Below are 16945 nucleotides of genomic sequence, written 5' to 3' on the forward strand. Positions count from 1 at the left end.
TGAGTCAAAAAGGCATTCTTAAATATGTTGTAATTCTTTTCCCCACGTAATTCCAAGGATTAGGCAGAAAAGTCTGCTGCCGAAGACAAAATTTTGATTTCGCGACTGCGATAAGTTCCCTGTCTCCCCAGAGTACTAATTCTCTGATACTTTCCAAAGTTTCGAAAAACAATTGGACTGAAGGACCATCTTTGTTTATGCCAAAAAATAACGGCACAAGACCTAGGTAACCAGCGATATTTGCTGAATGCGGTCTGTCTGGTTCGGGGGTGGGCTGTGGCTGTTGTGTTCCAAATAGAGAGGGTGATATTCCTGTTGTTTGAGGAATCTGATCCTCCATTTTTTAATTTACTAGAAACTTGGGTAAAACTAAGGTGATCTTTTTATTAATTGGTTAAGGAATTGGGAAATTTTATTGCTAATTTGGGATCCTGTCTTCCAAAATGATGTGAATTACTTCTTGCCGAAACAAAGTTATGATGTTAGTAATCAACTTATTTAAAACAGGAGTGTTATAACATGTAGTCGTTTGTTTATTAATTCAAATGTAGTCATAAGAGTAAAGTAGCTATAGTTTACTAATTAGTGTGGATGTCCTGTGTTGTTGTAAAGGAGTAAAGCTTCCTACTTATTCTCTCAATGATCGAGATCAACAATCATACTACTTACCAGTAATCCGTTTAGATTCTTTTTCTTCTCTTCTTGGTTTTTTTTTGCGACGACTTCTTCAGTGTAGACAGTTTTTCATCCCGCAAAATATTTCATCCTGGTCACAATTGGCAACAGTTTTATACTGGAGTTTGCTTATTTCTCGTTCGGGATCGGGCTTCTTTGGATGACACGGCTGTGTTGCGGGACACGTTTTCTTCCTAGGGTACTTGTTCCTGAGCGTAACCCCAGTATACTCATGTGACTGCCTAGTGGCTTTTATATTAGGACAATGGTCTCGGCCCTCAATAAAACTACCCGTCGGAAGGGAATAGAAATCGTGGCGTTGACCAGCGCTGTGTTTTCACTACAAAACCCTTTCAGTTATAGTCGGATCTTGAATGCCGCAATATAAGTTCTTTTATTCTAATACTCTGCTTACTGATCATCGTGTGAATGGAGAACAGGTGAGGCAGAGATGTTTACACAAAACATAGTTTAATACATTATACTATAGAAATGGTATATATATGGTAAACACAGCTCTAATGGCAAGAAGTATCAAGAGAGCAACTAATAAGGACAAAGTGGTTCTCTCAGAAAAGTAAATTAGAGTTGGCAGATTGTAGGTGGAAACTGATATACTGAGGTGATGTATGTTTTTTGAAATGAATTAGAAAGTTCTTGAGAGGTTTAGTTGCTTTTTGCAGATATATTTCCACCATTAGTTTTTAGAGAGATAAATGTTGGGAACATGTATGAATTGATGAAATTTTTGCATATGGCATATTCTCAGAAAGATGTATCCAAATCCCTTAACATAACTGCCCTCATCAGTTGCTTCAATAACATATGCAGTTTGAATACGTGGCGAATAGATAACTGGCCAGTCCAGGTGAGTTTTCTCAACAGTTTACCAAACTTAATAAATTTGGTTCTGTCATCTGTTGAGAATCAGCCTGCAAAAACTGCTTTAAAGTTGTACTGTTGAACTATACAGATTATCAGACCTTTCATTTCCATTATTGCCTATCATCACCTCAAAAGAGGACTCATGCTACATGAATAAAGATATGATGAACATCTCAACTTTTTTTTTTTATGAAGTCTCTTGATAAAAATTGGAGGTCTGAGTAATTCTGGTCCTTGAGGTTGTCACAGACATACTCTCAGCTTTCCCAGACAAGCTGTACTTGCTACCTGGGAGTCTAAAACACTGATGGAACTGATATTTGGGTGACACTGAAGTCATGTGGACCCGATTTCGGCGAAGTCCGGACGGTCTGTGACAGCCAAATTCTCTGCTTGCACCTTCACGATGGTGGGACTGTTAGTAATTCTGAGTATAACCTCCATGCACAAGTACATGGTGGGTAACCACCCAGGTGTGAACCAACGTAAGCAGGGGTCGAGATGTGGCGCCCACACCACATGGAGGAATGCTGCCCCTCTATGTTACCAGGCAGTACTAGTTGGTAGATGACTCTCATCAACCGGTGCAATACCACCACTTTGCTTATTGGAGGCTTGAAGTGGTGAATCCATGTTTAGTCTCTAGAACTAAGTTCTGGTCAACCCTTCCCTATCTCTTCCATCATGCAGTATGATTGATGACTTTTGAGGTTATGATGAACATCGTGGCGAGATCCAATATTCCTTAAATTTCGAAAGTACAGCTCTAAAATGGTGTTCACAGGCCGGCCGCTAGTTAGTACACCGGACTGAACCTATTGGTAACGCTCTAGGAGGCTTCCGGATCAGCTAGTGTATAAGCTTGCTACCTCTACTCTTCCAGATAGTGACTGGAGGGAGTCCGAGTAGTGTGTATGCGGGGAGCATTGTCGAGGTCACATTATGTCAAGGATCTGGGTATATTCTTACCATTGTACGCCATATCCAAAAATTTCATTACTTCATACAGCAAGTCCCACCCACTTTTTCTTACTATTGAATACACCACGAATTGTCAAACTAATAGAGCAATCTTATCTGCGAAAAGATCTAAACCTCCCAAGCACTTCCTAATTCATTTCACAAATATACGTGGTGTCAATTCTAATCTCATAGATTAGAATTGAGGCACATTTCCACTTGCCATCTGCCAAACCCCCATCTACTTTTTCTGACAGAATCTCTGTTATCGGTTGATTCAACTACTGCTCATCTCAGATGCCCAAATTATTCGCTGTATGATTCCTTTCACCTCAAAGGTGGTACTTGTGCATATGTCCGTTCTGATATTCCCTGCTTAAAATCTCTCTACCTCATTTTGTAAAATTCATCTGTTGTCTCTACCGTTCTCCCAACTCCACTAATCACTTGGAGCTCTTTGACTTCCTCTCTTTGCAATTTGACTTTCTCCAGTCCAACTTTCCTAAGAGTGAGGTAATTTTCCTTGGTGATTTTAATGTTCACAACTCCTTCTGGCTTCAGTTTTCTAGTCACACCGATGCAGCTGGTCGAGATGTTTAGGCTTTTGCAATTACTAATGACGTTGCACAGATTGTTCATTTACCTACAAGAAAACCGGATAATCCTAAACATACAGCTAACACTCTTGATCTTTTTCTCACAAACAACCCTTCTAAGTACACGGTTGAATGAGAGGTCCTTTAGGCACTTCAGATCACAACTTGGTGATTGTCTCTTCTCCAATGGAGCCTTTATCTCATAGCTATTCCCAACCTCGTGTTGTTTGGCATTACAAGAATGCAAAATGGGTGACCTGCGAGATTTCTTTTCTTCTTTTCCTTAGTCAGATTACTGTTTCAAAACTTCTGATATCAACGTTTGTCCAGATCGTGTCAGTGAAATTATTCTTGCAGGATCGAATTTTTTATCCCACACTCCACCTTAAAATCTTGTCCTTAATCTAAACCTTGGTTTTCCAATAAATGTGCTAAGGCTGTTCAAGAGAAGAATGTTGCATATCGCAATTAGCTTGTTTCTAATTCTTCAGTTTCATTTTCTGCCTACACCAAAACTCGCAACAATTGTAAAGCAGTCATTAATCAGTCCAAACTAGAGTTTGAACAGGCTAAGAGTAGAAAACTTGCTTCTTGCCCTAATGGTAGCCGAGCATTCTTGTCTCTTGCCGAAGCTATTGGCCGCAACTTTTGCCCATCACTGCTCCCACCTCTGTTCAAACCAGATGGTTCTGTTGTCACTTCAACCAAGGATAATGCTGCCCTGCTAGCGTCCCATTTTTCTTCCAACTCATGTATTAATAATCTCGGTAAAATACCTCCCACCATTTCCAACACGCTCCATTCAATGCCTCCTGTGGTCTTCCGTCAAAAGGATGTCAGAAGGATTTTGACAAATCGTGATGCTAAGAAAGCTGCAGGTCCCGATGGTATTTGTCCACTTGTTCTCCAAACCTGTGCTCCTGAACTTACTCCTATTATTTGCCACCTTTTTTCACTTTCTTATTCCAAAAGTGTTTTTCCTTCTGCTTGGAAATTTTGCTCATATCCAGCCAGTTCCTAAACAGTGTGATAAATCCCTCCCATCCAATTATCATCCCATTGCAATTACTTCTACTCTTTCTAAAGTAATGGAGAAATCAATTAACCACCAACTCTTAAAATACCCAGAAACATTCCGTGTGATCAACGATCGCCAGTATGGATTTCGTTAGTGTTAATTCACTGGTGATATTCTGGCTTATGTTACCCATTTATGGACTAATTCAATGGAAAGGTTCGGTGAAACTCAAGTGGTTGTTCTTGACATCTCAAAGGCTTTTGATCGTGTTTGGCCTAAAGGTCTTCTAAACAAGCCTCCATCTTTAAGGTTTGCCAACTGTTTTTAGTAATTGGTTATCCAGTTTTCTCTCTGATCGCTCACTTAGGGTGCTGGTAGATGGCTCTCTGTCTTCTAACTTCTCCACTAATGCCGGTGTCCCCCAAGGTTCAGTTCTTTCCCCCACTCCTTTCCTCTTGTATATTAATGACCTTCTTCCATTGACTGGAAATCCTATCCATAGTTTTACCAATGATAGCACATTGCATTCTACTTTCCATTTTGAAAAACCTTGCCTTGCTCAATCAGCTTTAACTTCTCGAAAATCTGTTACCAATTCCTTAAATGCTGATCTTCAGGTAATTCTCCAGTGGAGCAAAGACAACTTTGTTGGTTTCAACCGTTCTAAAACTCAGTCTTGTCTTATGTCTCGCAAAAAGGATTCTTCTGCTCCTATGCTTATCTTTGGTGACACTCCGATTTCTAGGCAAAATGATATATCTCTTTTGGGGATTACCCTGACTTCTAATCTCTCTTGGCACAAGCACATTACAATTATTGCTTCCTCTGCATCTAAAAAACTTGGTTTTCCTCTTTCGCCCTTGGTGTTACTTTTCTTCCGAACAGCTGCTCACTCTGTATAAATCGCATATCCCCCATGCCATGGAATATTGTTCCCACATCTGAGGTGGTGCCCACAAAACCTCTCTCAGGCTTCTTGATTCCATTCAGAAGAGGGCAGTTAGGTTAATTAATGATTCATCTCTAACAGTCTCTTCCACTCACTGTGTTGTCATAGAGGTACTGTTTCTGCTGCATGCCTCTTCTACAGATACTTCCATGGGCACTGTTCTTCTGAATTGGCTTCTATAATTCCCACTATCTCTTTCAAAACAGTCCGAACAAGTGCAGCCAACATCCATTTTCTGTCCAACTTCAAACTCACAGAAACAACTTTTCATCTTCGTTGTTTATTCATTCAACTGCCGTTTTCTGCAACAACCTTCCTTCATATGTATTTCTTGAAAATTACAGTCTACAGAAGTTCAAGTCCAATGTCAACAAATATCTTCTTTCGTCTTCTCAACCTCTAACCCAAGCATGGTACTAAGTACTATAGGTTCTAATACCTCTCGTGTTTGGGGTTTACATTAAAAAAAAAAAAAAAAAAAAATTCGGAATAATATTTTTTGGATTTATCACAGTCAGCATATAAGTACAACCCTGTATTTGTATAATATGGAATATCCACTAATTTTGAACAAACTTCCATAATTAAGAGCTGAATTATCCATGTACCCCTGCTGTGTCAGATGACATTAATAGCATCTTGCTTCTTGAGCAGAAACTGAGACTTCATGTAAAAAAAATAAATAAATAAAGGTCTTCCAGCTAGAATAGTTTTACAATAAATTTACCAAAAAGTGTAAGAAAGAGACTATTTATTCATTTTATTTTAATAAAAAGAAAGTTAATTTCTTTTTATTAAAATTAAATGGAAGCTCATAAGAAATGTAGCCAACATTCATTAATATATTTCCCAATGTTTTTTCATTTAGTTTGCCAGTATTCCTGATATTTATGATGGTGTCTATACAGAAATGTCAAGACGTGGTGCTAGAGTTCTAGCTCTAGGAAGAAAGCACATAGGTGTATTAACTCATCAGCAGGTAAAATGCTCCATGTTTGTTATTAAAATTATTATTTTTTTTTTCTGTGTTGGCATGCTGTATAAAAAGAACACTTGGATTCATGAGATCACTTTTTATCCTCTATTCCATAAGCTACCTAAATAATTTTAGATGATCTTTTCTAATTTTTGCCATATGTACAGGCTTGTAGACTATTTTAATATGAATGGTATGTAAAAGAATGGGAAATACAAATAATTATAATTGCATTTATTTACAGTAAATGCAATTAAAAGCTAAAAAAATAAACTTTACTGCTTACAGTAATAGTGTAATAGTTTGCTGCTTTGGAGGCTCATAATTTGGTGCTCTAAAGCAATTATACCACTACACCTGAGTAAATTAAGCTTTGCCCACCCCATTACTTTAGTTTAAAGTATGATCCAAATAAAATTTGTAATGCATGTGAGAAGTGCTGGGTACCCTGTTACATGTTTTCATTTTGATTTCTTGTGTCTGCAGTTCATCATGTATGTGAACTGTGGTTCTTGATAAACTGATTCTAGGTTGTCTGAGTGGGGTACTTTTATTTTTATGTGGCATCTTGAAAACTTTTAAAATAGCCTTTGTTATTAATTTTTTTAAAGAAGTGGGAATTAAACTCTTATTAGTTCTACTTGGAATTTTGTAGTTAGTTCTAATAGTAAGGAAAGTGAATAATTACAGTGTCAATAATAGCCAGTCTATATCTAAAATGTTGTATAGGTAGAAAGTCTAAATTTTTAAGATTATTTTTCCTTCTTCAGAAAAGAATCATTTTATTTTTATGCAGAACTTCTCCAAATAGTGCTATTGGATGATTAATTGGCAAATTCAATTATATTAAATAATATTTAAACCTTCCAAAAACTTAAAGTATTGTATATAGACATTCTGTGTTTGGTGGGCGTCTCCGTGAGCAGGAGCAGCAGTGCGTAGCACATGCTTCTTGATTAGACCCGGGTTCGAGCTCGTGACCACCAAATACGGAGAATGTGGAAAGGTCAGGAAATGAACACCGCATATCCCCGGAGCAATATGGCCTTAGTTGCTAATGCTCCTAAAAACCAAATAACAAACAACAACTATGTTTGGTGGTCAGGAGATTTTCAGCTGCTATAAGTAAACATGCTGTGGTCTCATTAGCTCATGATAGAAAGCCTGCAGGCTACTGAGTCTCTGTTTTCCAAATTTTGGAAAGATTTTGCTTTAATTCCTGTATGTAGGCAATATCATATTTGGCTATTAGTAAAGAAATTATCTTTTGTGGTATTTTGTTTCTCTTTGTTTTTTCCTCCTCATTATTTTAAATTTTTTAGTGAAGCAGTTTTGTATGTAGTCAGTTCAATAATAACTTCATGGTACCAAGTTTCTCATTTACAAATTTTGTTCAACAACCCAAGGGATAAAATAGTAATAATAATAATATAATATATTTAATAAAAATAAATTTATCATGTTGAAAAATAATCAAAAAGAAGACAGCTGCACTGCTGATACCTTCCTTGCTAATCTGTGCTTCAATTTTGATATTTCTTGATTGGTTTGGTTTATTGTACAAAAAAACAGTTATGTCCATGCCCTGAGGTTGCCAGATTTTGGAGGTGTGAATGTTGCTCTTGTGTAACCTTTTATTTTTACAACAAACTTATCTCAGCAAACTGCATGGGACTGTTTCAGTGATGTATTCCTTACTTCATAATATGAATATAAAAATTAATAGGATTAACTGAAATTGATTAAGAACAAAAAATAAAAACATCCCCAAAACAAAACTTATCAATCCGCTCACCATTTTCCAAGTATAACATGGTCAGTGATAAACGATCTTCTAAACAATGATCACTTTCCAATCATTTGCTCATTACAAACATGGGTGACTCCAACTTTCGAGCAGCGACCCCACCTGGAATTTCAACAAGGCAAATCAGGACAGCTACTCCACCTAGGTCCAGTTGGACAGGAGGTATGTTGAACAACAACCCATTGACGATGTCACTACATACATTAAAGGCCGCCGTAGCCTAGTGGTCAGGCGCGCGGGTGCATAAGTACAAGTGCCTTGAGTGACCGGGGTTCAAGTCCGTGACTGCTGAATGCGGTGCTGTTTCTTGTATTCTGTGTCTCTTGTAAACTCCTCTGACCAAATGGTCGTCCCGGAGTATAAACAGAAAATTTATTATTTATTTATTACCAATCAGATATTAACTGCAGCTAAATATTCCATTCCAAAATCACAACCTCACAAGTGCTCCTGCCATAACAACTGGTGGAATACATACTATAATAATTAATGATAAACACCAGCCAAGAAATTGAACTGAAAATTTACTATAAAATAAAAAATAATATACAGTGAAATGTGATGAAAATAAAAAACACTGATTAAATTATAGTTACAATATAATTTAAAATATAGTTAAAAGCAATAAAATTGTCTAAAATAAACTGGGGTAAAAGCGATAAAACAATGAAACCTGGAGCTTTCGGAGAACTGCCGTCTCCTTCTTCAACAGCATACTACTAGTGCTAAGACACATCCTTAAGTAGCAGGTCCATGGCACTCATGCACGTGATCATCAGACACATGATCTACATTCTCCATGCGCGTATCGGAAACGGAAATGGCTTGGGAGCATGTCAAACAGAAACGGTCATCCCTTCTGAGGACAACTGCCTCAAACAGGGGGTGTAAATGGATCCCCCTGTCCCTATTAATAGTATTGTGACTGGATGAACCGATTCGCAAGCTCTCGAGCCACTTGCGTTCCCAAAATCCATGGGCGCTGAAGACGCAGTAATGACCGCGTCTTCAGGGGAGATCCGATGCTGCTTTTCCCAGAAACGCTCTGCCACAGCAGACCTCGCATAGTTAGCAGTCTTGATAGCGGTCGTGTGTTCCCCCAGACGGTCCTTTAAACGTCGCCCTGTTTCCCCCACCTAACACTCCTCACAATCCGGGCACTTAATCTCATAGACCACATTGCTAGTATGGTCCTGGGCTATGGGATCTTTAATTTGGGATATCACTGTGTGCAACCTCCGACCCGGAAGTTGCACACAGTGAGTCTGGCACTCCCGCAATGCTCGTACAATACGTTCTGAAAGGCCCGGATAGTAAGGAATGTATGCAGTAGCCACAGGGGCAGGCGACTCCCTACAATTGGACTCAGCCCTATGAATATATTTGTCCAAGACCCTCCGGGGGGGGGGGGGGGGAGGTATCCACATTTCCTGAGGTCTGCCGTGACTTTGCAAATTTCTATTTCCTTTTCTTCAGGGGTACTACAGTGGGTCACCACCCTATTCAACAATGCCCTGGCTACACTGTTCTTATGATGACAAGCCTGTGCTGAGCTATAATGAACAAATTGGCCATGGCACAGGCTTTCTATAGATCGTTGTTTTTAATCTAGATCCATCTCTGCTCACCAGGACATCCAGAAATGGGAGGGACCCAGCTTCTTCCACATCCGAGGTAAATTGTATAAATGTGGAAAAGCTGTTGAGTAAATTGAGCACCTCATCTTCCTTTCCCTTTTTTAAAATAGTGAAGGTATCGTCCACATATCTCCTCCACTCGCGCATGGGGAAATTCAACTGATGAAAAACCCTAGTTTCCAGTTCCTCCATTGCCAAATTGGCCACAATGGCACTGATGGGGGAACCCATGGCCGTGCCATGGGTTCCCCCATCAGTGCCATTGTTTCAGTTCCCCCATCCCCCATCAGAAAAGTTCTAAGTATTTGGATTTCTAAATTACATAATGATCTGAGAGGTATTAGAAGTCGTATTGGACTGAAGTTGGAATACATCAATACCAATTTAACCCCAGTGCATGGTGCGTTGGTCTTGAGAGTAGTGGCAGATAAAGCAACTAGGGTTGCTGAGGTTTACAAGCGCAGGCAAATCAACAAATTCAATAGATTGTTAGAGGAATCCGTGGTGGTGCGTAACAGGGATACTGGCAACTTTATTCATAATCTTAGTGGCAAATAATTTACTAGAGAACAGGAGGAAGTATTGAGCCTGGGTCCAAAGTTTGATTTGGTTCCTGCCAGACCTCCCATTGCAGAGATATCTATGGAAGTGGAAAAAGCCATCAACAAGTTACCTGTTACCCAAGCTGATGAGATACGTGTTAGGGTTGTGGCTATTTTGAGTCAGACCAGGACAGCACATTCTAATCTCAGTCATAAACATGAAAGAGCATTAAGACAACTTAGAAAAGATGAGGATATCATAATGTTACCTGCCGACAAAGGCAGATCCACAGTGGTACTGAATAAGGATGATTATTGTGCAAAAGCTCTGGATCTTTTACAGGATAGCAACATATATAAAGTTACCCATCGAAATCCGTTAGCTGGTTTGGAGAGACGAGTCAACAACATCATACAGGGATGGCATAAGGCTGGTAAAATAACCAAAGAAGTTTATTGGTCTCTTCATGCCTCAGGTTGTCGATTACCTCGGTTTTATGGCCTCCCAAAGACGCACAAGGTGGGCATTCCGTTGAGACCTATAGTATCATTTGTGGGTATTCCCACTTATGCTTTATCTGGATTTTTAGCTGGAGTCATCTCTCCTATAGTGGGACGCTCCAGTTTAGTAATCAGGAACAGCAAGGAATTTGTGAACTTTTTAAGAAGCCAATCTATAGGTGAAGACGAACTCATGATTTCGTTTGACGTGGTATCCTTGTTCACATGTATCCCCATTGAACATGGGGCGCATTGTGTAAGATCGGCCTTGGAACGGGATGATTGCTTTAGTGCTAGATCTTCACTAAGCATTGATGATATTTGTAAAGGTGTTGAATTTTGCCTCGCAACCACTACCATGGTGTTTCAAAAAGTTATGTATAAGCAGATCCATGGCACAGCCATGGGTTCCCCCATCAGTGCCATTGTGGCCATTTTGGCAATGGAGGAACTGGAAACTAGGGTTTTTCATCAGTTGAATTTCCCCATGCGCGAGTGGAGGAGATACGTGGACGATACCTTCACTATTTTAAAAAAGGGAAAGGAAGATGAGGTGCTCAATTTACTCAACAGCTTTTCCACATTTATACAATTTACCTCGGAGGTGGAAGAAGCTGGGTCCCTCCCGTTTCTGGATGTCCTGGTGAGCAGAGATGGATCTAGATTAAAAACAACGATCTATAGAAAGCCTATGTGCCGTGGCCAATTTGTTCATTATAGCTCAGCACAGGCTTGTCATCATAAGAACAGTGTAGCCAGGGCATTGTTGAATAGGGTGGGGACCCACTGTAGTACCCCTGAAGAAAAGGAAATAGAAATTTGCAAAGTCACGGCAGACCTCAGGAAATGTGGATACCCCCCCCCCCAAGGGTCTTGGACAAATATATTCATAGGGCTGAGTCCAATTGTAGGGAGTCGCCTGCCCCTGTGGCTACTGCATACATTCCTTACTATCCGGGCCTTTCAGAACGTATTGTACGGGCATTGCGGGAGTGCCAGACTCGCTGTGTGCAACTTCCAGGTCGGAGGTTGCACACAGTGATATCCCAAGTTAAAGATCCCGTAGCCCAGGACCATACTAGCAATGTGGTCTATGAGATTAAGTGCCCGGATTGTGAGGAGTGTTAGGTGGGGGAAACGGGGCGACGTTTAAAGGACCGTCTGGGGGGAACACACGACCGCTATCAAGACTGCTAACTATGCGAGGTCTGCTGTGGCAGAGCGTTTCTGGGAAAAGCAGCATCGGATCTCCCCTGAAGATGCGGTCATTATTTCGTCTTCAGTGCCCATGGATTTTGGGAACGCAAGTGGCTCGAGAGCTTGTGAATCGGTTCATCCAGTCACAATACTATTAATAGGGACAGGGGGATCCGTTTACACCCCCTGTTTGAGGTAGTTGTCCTCAGAAGGGATGACCGTTTCTGTTTGACACGCTCCCAAGCCACTTCCGTTTGCGATACGCGCATGGAGAATGTATATCATGTGTCTGATGATCACGTGCATGAGTGCCATGGACCTGCTACTTAAGGATGTGTCTTAGCACTAGTAGTATGCTGTTGAAGAAGGAGACGGCAGTTCTCCGAAAGCTCCAGGTTTCATTGTTTTATCGCTTTTACCCCAGTTTATTTTAGACAATTTTATTGCTTTTAACTATATTTTAAATTATATTGTAACTATAATTTAATCAGTGTTTTTTATTTTCATCATTTCACTGTATATTATTTTATAGTAAATTTTCAGTTCAATTTCTTGGCTGGTGTTTATCATTAATTATTATAGTATGGAAATTCCCAGCCCCATAGGCCTGTTTGAAGATAGGGTGTAATACAGATTGTTCTGATGCTGAACTTGAGAAAAACTATGCTTGGAACAAATTCTTCAAGTTTCCTACCACCAGCAATCAAATCGAATATAAAAGACTTAAAGCCAAAGCAAGTAAGATTAGGTGAAAAGCCAAATGTGATTCCTGAATCATGTTTGCATCAACGATAACCAATGACCAGTGTCTTTGGTTATACCCGCCGTTCATCTGGAGAAGAATACAAGTGCTAATTGGAAAATTATTTTGACCACCTTCTCCAATACTCTGCTGGAATGGAAAAGATCTGTCCTAACCTAAAGAAATAGCTAACACATTAGCAGAACCATTCTGTACAATATCTGCTCCCACTTCCTACTCTGTCTCGTTTCAGTGCATCAAGGCCGATTCAGAATGTCACATAATTAAGTTCTTCACACACCTCTCACTTCAATACAACCAACCATTTAATTCAGCAGAACTTAAGGAATCTTTAAATAAATCTTCAAATAGTGCAGCCTGACCAGATGACATTTACTACATTATGCTAAAACAATTACTTGAACAGGACTTATGTACTCTACTAATTTTCTATAACCGGATCTATTTCTAAAACCAGGCAAATACCCTTCTTTTGTTCAAAATTATAGACCAATATCTCTTACATGCTGCATGGGTAAAATTTTTGAGAGAATGGTCCGTGCAAGACCTACATGGATCTTAGAATCAGAAAATCTTTTATCAGATCATCAATATGGCTTTCGTAAAATCAGATCCACTCTCAACATACTCATAAAAGTTGAATCCAGTATTCACAATTCTTTTGTAATGAAACAACATCTAATCATGGTTAGCTTAGACATCAAAAAGGCATTTGATACTACCTGGCCACACAGTATTATTATGGACCTTGACCATCTAGGGCTAAGGGATCATCTCCCCCAGTTAATTCAGAATTTTCTATGCCACTGCTTTTTTTTAGGTTACTATCAAAGCATACTGTCTACATCCCATATTCAGGAAGAAGGGGTACCATGGGGATCCATAATTAGCTCGACATTATTTGCAATTTGAGCCAACATGACCGGAGACATCCCCAGAACTGTTTAGGCTTACATGTATGCGGATGACCTCACCATCTCCTGCCAGTCACAAAGCATGAACATCATTGAGCATCAGCTCCAGCTTGCCATAAACAAAATTGAATCCTGGATCTCATGGAATGGATATCGACTAGCATTAGCTAATGCTAATGCTAGCAAAACAGAAATCTACCACCACTCACTTTTATAAGTGATATGCTCTTCATCCTCATCCTGAACTAGAGCTAAACAATAGCTGGATACTGCCAGTAAATAGCATCAGATTTCTGGGCCTGATATTAGATAACAAGCTAAATTTCCAAGCACATGTCACTTATCTACACACTGTTTGTCTAAAACAGTTGAATATACTTCGGTCAGTCTTGTCCATGTCACGGGGCTGCCTCTGTAGCCAGGTGGGCAGGAGCAGCAGTGGTCATGGGCTCGAACCCAGGTCTAATCAAGAAGCGTGTGCTACACACACGCTTCTTGATTAGACCTGGGTTCGAGCCCATGACCACCAAATACAGAGGATGCGGAAAGGTCAGGGAATGACCACCGCATATCCCCGGAGCAACATGGCCTTAGTTGCTAATGCTTCTAAAAACCAAATAACAACAACAACCATGTCACGGGGAGCTGATTGGTACAACTTACTCCAGCTGTACAAGTCTGTGATCTGTTCACGCCGGGATTGTGGTTCTACGGTATATGATTCAGCTATGAAAAGTACATTAGAATGGTTAAATGTCATCCAACACAGTCCTCAGTGCTCTGAGGATGGCCCTGGGAGCTTTCACAACTTCTCTAAAGTCTTTACGTTGAAGTGCATGATCTTTCGTTACACCTACAAAGAAAAACATTGCTGTCTCATTATGCAGCTAAGATCCAGAGTCTCCCATCACATCCTTGTTTTGAGTACTTGTATAATGCCTTTTTGGATTTCTTTTAAGATAGTAAGTCTAATGAAATCCGATCTGCAGCACTCAAACTAAGAGAAATTCTTCAAACTTGGAACATTGATTTAATAAAATTTCTGAGGATACGATTCCCCCCTCTTCCAACCTGGTTTTGTGCTCCCACTTCTCATGATGATTAATTTCATTAATGGAGGAAGAATGCTTTATCTTTCTCCAATGTCAGACGGTTGCACGCAGCCCACACTATCTTGAACCGTAATATTTGTACAATATATGCAGATGATTCGAAAACTGACAATGTGGTAGGTGTTGCGGTGGTCTTTCCTTCATTCACAGTTACTGCTTCATACCAGTCGAATGCAGTATCTTCTCTATTGAACTGTTTGCTGTAAAGCTATTACTTGATCAGATTGTTGAATTTTCCATATCACATGCTCTAATCTGTACGGTCACTGTGGTCTTGGGTATATGGGAGAATTTCTCTTCCTCTCATCGTACACTGAAAACCATTTGTTATTAGTTACTCTCTTGCAGCAAATCCAATCAGTTAGTGAATTTATTGAATCCTGGGACATTTACGGAATTCCAGGAAATGAGAGTGCCAATCTTGCCGCTAAACAGCTTATTCCCACATTCTCATAACAAGATCAGGTTCCTCATGTGGATTATAACTTATTATTTCCAAGGTGTATTACCATAATTGGTCACAGATCTGGCAAAGTAATACCACCAACAAATTTACAGGATAAAACAAGATCCAAAGTTGTGACCTCTGGGTTCAGACAGAACACGAGTAGAAGTGGTATTGGCAAGACTGAGAATTGGACACAGATTATGAGAAGTCTCTAGCAAAAAACAGCAGCAAAGTCTTCTGTGCTTATATTAGAGTAGAAGGAAGGGATTGAATCACATTGGGCCACTTTATGTTAATGAGTTAACTGTTGATGACCCTGCTCAGGTTACTGTACAAATTGAAGCAGTATGATATTAAAGGTAAGTTGCTATAATGGATAAAAGGATGGTTGAGTGGAAGAACACAGAGAATAGTAATCAATGGACACTGCTCTTCGTGGACTAATGTTATTAGTGGAGTCCCCCAGGGTTCAGTGTTGGGCCCACTGTTGTTTTGTATATTTATCAGTGATATTGGTGAAGGTATATCAGGCTTAATGTCCAAGTTTGCAGATGATACAAAGGTTGGCAGGGTTGTTAATGACAGTAATGGCAGTGCACTACTGCAATAAGATCTGGAAAATTTGTGCAGATGGGCTGAGAAGTGGCAACTGAAGTTTTAACATTGACAAATGCAAAGTACTGCGTATGGGTAGAAGTAATCCCAGAGAAATGTACCAACTGCCTGGTACTACATTTAGGGTGGCAGAAAATAAAAAAGGCCTGGGAGTAATTGTGCAGTCAGATATGAAATTTTCTGAGCAGTGCAGACAGTCTGCCAGAGCAGGTCATGGGGTATTGTCAATGATATACTGGAATTTTGCTAGCAGGGACAAGGAGGTGATTTTTCCATTGTATAAGGTGATGGTCAGGCCTCATTTTAGGAAGGTAGAGTTGCTTGAGCTAGTACAGAGAAGGGCAGCAAGATTGGTGAGGGAAATGAAAGGGTGATCTTACAAAGTAAGGCTTTAGTTCTGCAAATTGCAGTGTCTGGAGACAAGGCACCTGCCAGATGATCTGATTGAGGTGTATAAGGCCTTGATTGGGTTGAGCAGACTTAGTTCTGCAAATTGCAGTGTCTGGAGACAAGGCACCTGCCAGATGATCTGATTGAGGTGTATAAGGCCTTGAATGGGTTGAGCAGACTCAGTTCTGATGGAATTATTCCTCTTGCTCAGATTATGAACCAGAGGGGACATAAATTGAAATTGAGGAAAGACATTTTTGGAATAGATGCGCAGAAATTTGCCTTTAGCCAGTAGGTATTTGATTGCTGGAACAAATTTCCATCTGTTGTTGTGGAAGTTGATAGCTTAAAGAAATTCAGGAGGAACTGGACAAACGTTTAGAGGGAATGGATGTGTGAAATGTGTTTGGGGGGGGGGGCTAATGCTACATAAGCTTACTTTCTTGCATCACATGCCTCGATTTCTACTACTACTTCTGATAAACTGAAGAAGTACCTTACATCTACGTTCACAAATGAGGAATTCTTTAGGAAAGGAGATGCCAGAAGTTTATTAAACTGTAATGGGGTGCTAAATGATAACTGAAAGGAAAGTGGAAAAGAAATTGTTGAAGATAACAAAAAAAAAGTGCCTCAGGTGGATAGAATTGATCCAATTTTATTAAAGGGAAGCAGCAAAAATAGTAAGCACAAACCCTTAGCCATAATTATGAGTACCTCCCCTTGAATTCAGGAGAAAGTCCCTTTGGACTGGAGATGTGCAAATGTATCTCGGATTCACAAAGGTCAATCAAAAGGTGACACGAATAATTACAGTCATGTTAGCTTAATGTCTGTTCACAGGAAAATAATGAAGCCACTGATTAAAAATAATGTAGGACCATTTAGACAGTCACAGCATGGATTTGTTAAAAGTTTGTTTTGGGTACTGTATACTGATGCACATAAATAGTATTGTAT

General features: G+C 39.8%; 1 protein-coding gene across 1 annotated transcript in view; it reads left to right on the plus strand.

The window, feature by feature from the left end:
• The window catches only part of LOC150087146 (endoplasmic reticulum transmembrane helix translocase), a 760787-nt gene that overhangs the window by 420044 nt on the left and 323798 nt on the right, over nucleotides 1-16945 (plus strand). The window contains exon 13 of the mRNA XM_090371851.1: nucleotides 5952-6062. Coding sequence (XP_090227977.1) covers nucleotides 5952-6062 — 111 coding nt within the window. The remainder of the gene's footprint in view (nucleotides 1-5951; nucleotides 6063-16945) is intronic.

This window comes from Mastigoproctus giganteus, chromosome 4 (genome assembly GCF_048544385.1).
Source record: "Mastigoproctus giganteus isolate SK-2022 chromosome 4, ASM4854438v1, whole genome shotgun sequence".
NCBI lineage: Eukaryota > Metazoa > Arthropoda > Arachnida > Uropygi > Thelyphonidae > Mastigoproctus > Mastigoproctus giganteus.